General features: G+C 33.5%; 1 protein-coding gene across 1 annotated transcript; it reads left to right on the forward strand.

Moving 5' to 3' along the window:
• On the forward strand, positions 1-8,875 carry LOC110830070 (brachyurin). The gene is made up of 8 exons (XM_022064477.2): positions 1-157; positions 1,016-1,079; positions 1,953-2,115; positions 3,747-3,910; positions 4,984-5,082; positions 6,830-6,966; positions 8,155-8,354; positions 8,460-8,875. Exons 1-7 carry the CDS (start codon positions 110-112, stop codon positions 8,326-8,328), a joined length of 849 nt encoding a protein of 282 aa, XP_021920169.1. The 5' UTR covers positions 1-109; the 3' UTR covers positions 8,329-8,354; positions 8,460-8,875.

The raw sequence follows: 8,875 nt of genomic DNA on the forward strand, positions 1-8,875 counted from the left end.
AGGATGATAAAGCTTTATGAAGATAAGTTGAACATTTCTGACTATATCATATATAAATACACTGAAGCAGATTTTGTGTGCAACCTGTTTCACCACAGACTTACACAGCATGATATCACTTGTATTCATCTTTGGTCTCCTGCTTGCAGCTGTACAGGTATTTAACTTTAAAATAGCCAAATATATTTCCATTGGTTTTATTACAATGTAACTAAACACAGAAATTTTATCTGAAATTATTGGTCGATTTAGAGAGAGATTGAGAAGATCTGGTATTGTGATAGGATAAATGAATAACGTATATGAAATAAATGCAAAATGATTAATCAGAATTGCACATTCTCACAGTATTGTAATATTTCTACAGACATAATGTTATAAAATATACAGAGAAAACGAAGTATGCATTCGCTTCTTGTCACCAGAATACAGGGCATAGTACAAATATAGGTAGGAAATCTTTAAAAAAATACAGCAGAATTAAAATATTTAGAAATCTCAGTAACACATCAGAATTGTATTAATGAAATTAAGAGCAGATTAAATTCATAGTTTGCTTGTTACCACCAAGTTCAGGATCATTTGTATTCCTATATCATATCTACAGGTGTAAAGGTTGAAACACATAAAAATATACCAGTAATGCACTTGTTGTTTCAAGTGGATATGAAATTTAACCCTCTTGGCTTGAGGGAGGACCACAGATTTAGAGTTTATAGCAGCAAAATGCTGAACAGAATATTTGGACCTAAGGCAGAGGAAGAAACAAGAGACTGGAGAAAACTGGATAATGTGGACTTATAATCTTCACTATATATTTGGTGAATTACATGGGCAGGACATGTAGTATGAATGGGAAAGATGAAAAGTTCATATGAAGTTTATAGTCAGAAATCTGAAGGGAAGAAACCTAAGCACAGATGGAGGGACAATACTGGGCTAGACAGACTGACAACCGACCAAGAGTACAGAGTACTAAATTGATAAATGATTATATTAATTTTATCTTTACCAGGCTGCCTCAACAGGAGGGTTTGGTGTTGGTCTTACACCCAAGAATATCTATGTGCCCCTGGTTGGTAAGTTAAGCAGTGATTAAGTCACTGATACAACTTCTATACTTAATTTTTACCCAAACAGCCCTATGATGACAATAAAGTTAGAAGAATCAACCCAACTGAACGGTTATTAAAACACAGCTATTGATTCCTAAAATGCCATTTTCAAATTGAAAATTACCCTCACTTACAACATTTTCTCTGAGGTTCTTAAGAAACTTAGGTCCCTTATTTGACAAAGAGAAGTGCAAATAAGGACAAAAACTAGTATTCTATTGTAACACTTTTAAAGCCTTGAAATCTATATCAGTTTACAATCTGGACCAATATACAGGAAGTATAGTCATTCCTGTAATTGTTTATGTTCAGTAAACAGTTAATATTGCTTTACCACTGCTGCTAATGTAAAGAAAGCATTTAAACTTAGTAATATTCAGAGTACAGAATAGTTTGTGTTAACATAAATTTTTGGTCAAGAAGATGGCTGTCTTATGGGTTTTTGTGCCATGTAGTCTGGTAGAAGTTTACCAACATTTCAGAGGTCCTTGCTGCCTCCATTATTAGGGCAGCAAGGACTTATGCAATGTCGGTAAACTTCTACCAGACTACATGCCACAAAATCCCAGAAGACAGCCTTTTTCAGACTCACTGCTGTGAAAACTTCTAATCCTATTTGTTTGGTTATCTTGGATCACTGAAACTGATTGGTCGAATTTTGTTTCAATTATCAAAACTGGAATTACTCAAGTACTTTATGTGTCATATAAAGTTTTCTGAATGGGCAGATAAGCAAAGTGACGAATCATAATTGTAACTGATTATTCTATTCTTCTGTAGTAAACATCTTCGTCATAAGTAGAAGAACAAACTTACATTGTTTAATTTGAATTACAGAGGGAGCACCAAAGGTTCCAGCACCAAAGATAGTAAATGGCTCTCCAGCAGCAAGGGGTCAATTCCCACATCAAGTTGCTGTTACTATAGATGGTTCATCTTTCTGTGGCGGTTCCCTCATTTCTGAGAGCTATGTGTTAACAGCTGCGCATTGTGCTCAAGGGTGAGTATTTACTTTCATGTGACAAAACCTGTATAGTTTAATTTTCAGAAATGTATTGAGTAATAGTGTTAATTATGAATTCTGCTCATTGACTTTCAGCATAGGTATTCATGAAAGTTAAGAACAAGACAAGTTTATTTTTTTAATTTGGGATTATATATAAACATTTGAATATAAGTGTACTATTTTTGGGTGTATGGAAGATAAATATGAAAAGGCATAAATCACCAAGTAGTGATCAAATTCTGGCAGAACTGATTCAAGCAGGAGGTGAAATGTTACATTCTAAGATCCACAAACTCCGTAATTCTGTTTCAAATAATGAAGAAGTTCCTCAGCAGTGGAAGGAGAATATTATTGTACCAATTTACAAGAAGGGCAATAAAACTTGACTGTAGTAATTATCAAGACATTTCACTGTCATCAACTTCATACAAAATTTTATCCAATACCATTCTCTCAAGGTTATGTCCATACGTAGACAAAATTACTGGGGATCATCAGTATGGGTTTTTATGTAATATGTTAACTATTGATCAGACTTTTTGTATTCATCAGATATTAGAGAAAAATGGGTTTATTCAGTTAAAATCAGAGACACAAATCATCTGAGGCAACACATCACAGATGCATGTGAAGGGATTGATGGAAATGCTGCATTAATGTACCACGTTCATTGTAATTTTTCATAGCGCATTGAACTATGCATTGCTAATCAGGGACAACACATTGAATATATCATGTATTGTAATGCAATATCAATAAACCATTTATTATGTATATTCATCTATTTTTCTAGACTTTATGTCCACCCTGTAGTTCATTACACATATAAAGTCCTCTGCCACCAGTCACTATGAAATATTTCCAGACAAGGGGATTTCTTATTTCAGTATTAAACTGGAAAGTCCCACTTTCTTCCCAAAATGCTTCCTATTGGAGGATAAAGGGGTATTTTTTTAGACAGTGTAATTCCTTCTGTATTGTTGTAGGCTGTCTAGATTTACAAGATGTTTTCATTCTTTATAAGTGGTGTTAGATTTCTTCAAACATAAAGAGTACAGCAGTTTTTAATACTTTTCATTTATAGGGCCTGAAATAATATGGAAACATTGTTTCTCCTTGCATTAAATATAGTCAACACTATTAATTCACTGCTTTGAATTATTGTTGTCAATGTTGGCAAAGATCTAAAAAAAAGGTTTGGATTCTGACAATAAACATTTTTCCTGTAGCAGGCATGAAGTTTGGTCATTGCAATTTTCAGCAAAATTACACCAATTATATGCTCCCACTGCACTACTAGAATGACACAGATATAGCATAAAATGTAATACTTAATAAATTATATAAGCAAGTATAAAAACTGTCCTTTGCAGAACTAAAAGAACCACTAAATGCATATCTCTTTTCAAATCATGGGATTTTTAGAACTGGAATGTTTGTGGTTTTAAATTTATATTTTCTGGTAATGATATCTCTGTATGTTGGTACTACACATTGCCATCCATGATATAAAAACACGTAGGAAGAAATGCTACAGAATACTTTACAAATAGATCTATAATATTTGGGAGGATCTAAATTTCTGAATTGGATTTAATCAGTATTTCAATCATGTTTGTTTGCAGATCACAATTCCAAATCCTCGTGGGTGGTCATTCATTGAGTGCAAGTAATGATGGAAGTGTTACTGTTCTGACTTCATCCAAGGTTGTCCACAGTGGTTACAATACACAGACTCTGCAAAATGACATTGCAGTCCTCAAGTTTCCAAATCCTGTCACTCTCGGTGGTGAGCAACCTTCATAATTTTCTCTTTCATACACTTTGTCCATATAAGATTTTAAAATTTAAAAATATGTGTTGATGACAACATCTGAAGGTTTCTCCTTGTCAATAAGTACATTCATGTTTTTGGAATGTTTCTTACTCTTTCATAGTTAATTTTTAAGGCCATATGTACTCTACATGATCCATTCTTATTTTGTAAACACAAATAGTAAAGATTTATGCTTCGATATTTATAAAAGTAGGATGAATTTGAATTTTATTTATACTTATTATACTCTGATCAACAAAAACAACTTTTATTTTACCTACAGTATTTTAGATATTATCAGAGGTTATTTTATTTGCCTGGCAAACTTCTACCAGACTGCATAACACTACAATCCAGAAGACAACGATCTTCTATTTACCATCATGTTCTCTAGCTAAGGATAGTCATTAACACATATTACTATTATGATTTCTTCAATTAGTAAACAAACTGGTAAACAATGATGTTAAAAATATTGTAAGTAAAACATGTAGAAACAATAAAGCAGTTTGGATTATTGGGATTTTGGACTTTGTCCATCATCTGATGTTATAAAATTACACAATGTTTCAAGAACTGGACCTGTCATCTTCAGGTGTAGTGAATGAGAAGGGCACCTACTCTGTAGGGTTCATTAGAATGATCTAATCTCAATCACTGGCAGTGACGAGGACGGATCCAGTCCTTGAAATGGTGTGTAATTTTATAACATCAGACAATGGACAAAGTTGAAAAATCCAACAATCCAGATTGAATTACACAATCATCAGCACCTTTCAGAATAAACCAAATGGTTGTATCTAATGATAATTTTTTGTTGTAAATTTTGAACAAAAAACAGAATGTGACCAAGATTGTGAAGAATAGGATGAATTTTCTTTTATACTCAATTGACTATCTCAGCATGAAGAACATTTGTAAGACTGGAGTTCCATGTGGCAAGTTTTCTTACGTTTGTACATCATATTACATTATCCTGGTGTGAATTAAACATACATAAAAAATTTTATATGCTATGCATTGAAATACATGTTTCCTTTTTTCAGATAACATCAAGCTTGTAAACTTGCCATCCTATTCACAAGCTTCTGAAACATTTTCAGGCCAAAATGCCCTAGTCAGTGGATGGGGCAAGACATCAGAAAGTAAGTATGTTGAACATTAAATTCTTAAAGAACAGATATATGAAGCATGATCAATATATTGCAATAGTTTGCAAAATAAAGAAACCTACTAATCCAAATGGAAGTGAAGTTGAAACATGAAAGATTTTAAATCCAAGATTCAATATTTTTTAATGCATAGTATATATGGGTATCTTGTTCAGGTTAGATATGAAAATTCTGTGTCACAGCAGGTCCCATATGACCAAATTAGTAACAAAAGTGCAGGAAAGACTTTGAGCAGCTCCTGTTCAAAAATTTAACTTCTTATTAATTTTTTGTATAACAATACAGAGATCCTCAAATTTCAGCCTACTTTTGTAGAATGAAAACTGGCAAAGAGATGTTTAAACTGTAGAAAAGTTTACACATTTTTGTGCAATGCGGCTCCCTACCCCAGTTTGAATAGTTGGGGCTCCTACCACGACAGAACCCCCATTAGCGTAAACAAACTCCCATTTTAGTTTTAAGGCTCTGTTTATCATTTCCATTAATGCGTTTCATATGCAGGAATGGTGTTACCTAGCAAGGGACGATGTCCTGCACTAGCGCAGGACTCCGGCCTTAGTTAGATTTTTGGTTGGTTGGTTGGTTGGCAATTGGTTCATTCATCACCCTGATGACAGAGGCAATATGACCTCTGAAACGTTGGTAACCATCTACCATACTACACAATGCAACAACCCAGAAGACAGAAATCTTCATACTTACTGCTGTGAAAACCTCAAATCTTATACAGTTACCACTGTTGCCTAAAACATCAATGATTGTTTACAAAAGTTAACTGTTAAACGTAATTATAACGCAACTTACATAATAACAAATTACAGGTTTAAAATTTTGCAAATATTAATTCTGTCAATTTTGTAATTAATTCTATTATGCAATACATAAGCAGATCTATAATTTAACTGTATGGCTGCAGAATGCAATTCTTTCATCTCGCATTTAAGAAATGAAAATTTGGTTTTAAGTTCATTTTTAAAACTGTCATTTTCATTTGAAGGGAACTATTTTATAATCATTTAAAACAAAAGCTGCTAATATTTTATAATGGTAGAAAAACAGTGTCCTACTTTCCATCAGCAGCATGTGTATTTCTCTTACATTTTCTAGTTGGGGTACCTTGTGATTTTGGGGTAAGACATTGGACTCTTATTCACAGGTTCCTGAGTTCTATCCCTGGTTAGATCTGTCTGCAGATGTTTATACCCACAGGTTGAAGCCTTCTCTGTCAAAAATAAAATTTTGTGAATGTGAAGGATAACAGACCCATATCAGAGTTCAGAGTCCATATTAAATTGTAGGTCCCTTCTGGTGCTTCTTATGAACTATCACTGGGTATAACAATATGCCCTATGGATGTTTTAACCTCAGAAATAGATTCTGTGCCCTTGCTAAGGCATGCAATGGCAAGGAAGAATTCATTAGATAACAACCAACAATTACTACCTATATATTTTTTAATTGTGGCAAAATATCAGAATAATATTAATAGAAATAAAATATTTAAAAACTGCAATAAAAATGTCCCATCATAAAATTAACTTTGAAAGTACATATGCCTGTATAAGTAATTTCTTATTATTTCGCACAAAATGAAAGTGAATAATGATGTGGTAAACTGGAATTATCCAAATGCAGAATCTCAGCTGAATCAAAACTTTATGATAGCACTGTTCAGTATATGAAGAGGGGATTTGTAAATTATGAAGTGTTCTTTTTACAGATGGTGGTGTCAGTGATACTATAAATTTTGTGGATCTGGACATCATAAGCAACAGTGTATGCTCCTCATATTATGGTAACATCATCTTCTCTACTACTATCTGTGCTAGTGGTTCAGGAGGCAGGAGCACCTGTAATGTAAGTGTGCATACATTGTTCAACTTTTAACACACATAGGTATTCACTGGTATTTTATTCCAAAGTTTATATAGTGAGATATTAAATTTGGAAGTTAGATTAGAAATTTGTTACACAGAAATAAAATCCTGGTAATCCTTCCAGAACTTAGTCAGTTATGAATCTAATTTACTGTCTGGTATTTTGGAACCTGATTTACCTTGGCTCCTGCAATAACACTCACATACAAAGCTTGTTGATTGCAAAGACAAACCTGTACCTTTTTATATATAAATGTGATGAATAAAAGTATTCTAAAACTAATCTGTTTCCTAAAGTTTGGTAACCTAATACATGCTGAGCACTGGTGCACTAGAATCACCAACACCTAGATATGAAATGGATGATGATTTATGATTTTTTGTAATTTGTCTTTTATACTTAGAGTGCTTGTAACTCCTTCTATTACCTTGTAGTGTAATAGATCCTGTTTTGTGTTTTCATTTTTCTTTGAACTTCGTATTTTGAGCCAGTGATCCATTATAAGGGTTTAAGAAAGTACTTAAACTTTATGTCACCAAGATTGATAAATCATCAACACCAGTCTGCTCCGTCTCAACTTGACAAAAATGGGCACAACTGGCAAAATGTATTGCAAGAAGTGTCATTCAGCAGTAATTTAAACCGTCATAAAATTGTAACTGCATATATCCTAAAAGTGAATGCCAACCTGCGTGCATTGATGCACTGAGAACGCATACGTTTACATGGTGACTGATAATTGTTTCCCTAAACCAGTATAGTGTGACTTAAAAGAGAAATAAAGCACAGTAAACGTCTATTGTTGTTATAATAAAGGCGATGTAAAATGAGCTAGTCCACCATTAGGAAGTATTCTCTCATGGAACCCTTCTGACTGCTTTGTGGGGTTACACAGACCACACCTATTCTACAAGATGCTATAGGTATTTTTCATATTCTTTATGTTCTCTCTATATTGTCCTTCACAAATCCTCTATCAATATTATATCCCTTAAATTCAAACAATTGCTTTATATTGTTCAGTTTGGCTCATGCGCACATCAATAGCAGAGGTTATTACCGTCAAACTGCTTTATGACATTTGAATTTTATTTTTGTACTTTTAATAACTATCCATCAGTCCTCACAGAGCTATGGCAACTAAAGTTCTTGGTAATAATGTTTCAGGGAGACAGTGGTGGAGCTTTGGTAATCAACAACGGTAACAGCTACCTGCAAATTGGAGTAGTGAGTTTTGTGTCAAGCCTTGGATGTGCCAGTGGCTATCCATCAGGCTATGTCCGTGTCACATCTTACCTGGACTGGATAAGTGATCAGACTGGAATTAATATTGCACCTTAAGACGAGCAAGACATCAGGACTTAAAGGTGAAGTATTGTTTATCTTTAGTATGGTATTTATAGATATTTTAGTATCCTCTTAAAAATGGAAAAGGTCTGATTCTCTGTTTTCTTCTTATAAACATGTTTCAGGATGTTGAGTGACAGTGAATACATAGAAGAGCACCACATATGCTAATGGAACAATAACACCATTAATAAGTAATGATGTTCAACTTCTGCAGTGAAAAGTTTTGTGATTTCCAGAACAAAGGACACTTTGCTTTACAAATTTAATTTCTGTATAATTATGGTCCATTTACTGATACAGGTTCATAATAAAATCACATTACAATAAAGCAGGAAGTGGTCCATACGAATATTTAAATTTTTTGTTTGCAATTTCTTCAATAACACCAGAGCTACTTGTAATACTCTGCTCATACTGACTGACTCGGTGTTCGCTGAACCAGTCACTCAATTTGGATGTCATCTTTGTCTGTATAAAGATAGTTTATTTTCATGTACTTCCACTATAAACATCCTGAATAAATGTAACCTGAACATAA

This window comes from Zootermopsis nevadensis, unplaced genomic scaffold, assembly GCF_977971745.1.
Source record: "Zootermopsis nevadensis isolate Lab colony 2312 unplaced genomic scaffold, Znev_1.0 Znev_ptg000012l, whole genome shotgun sequence".
NCBI lineage: Eukaryota > Metazoa > Arthropoda > Insecta > Blattodea > Termopsidae > Zootermopsis > Zootermopsis nevadensis.

Bases quoted from the DNA above. Each gene is read 5' to 3' on its own strand.
- LOC110830070 (XM_022064477.2), top strand. From the start codon at position 110: ATGATATCACTTGTATTCATCTTTGGTCTCCTGCTTGCAGCTGTACAG. The intron at 158-1,015 runs GTATTTAACTTT...TATCTTTACCAG, and splicing joins TCCTGCTTGCAGCTGTACAG to GCTGCCTCAACAGGAGGGTT. The intron at 1,080-1,952 runs GTAAGTTAAGCA...TTTGAATTACAG, and splicing joins TATCTATGTGCCCCTGGTTG to AGGGAGCACCAAAGGTTCCA.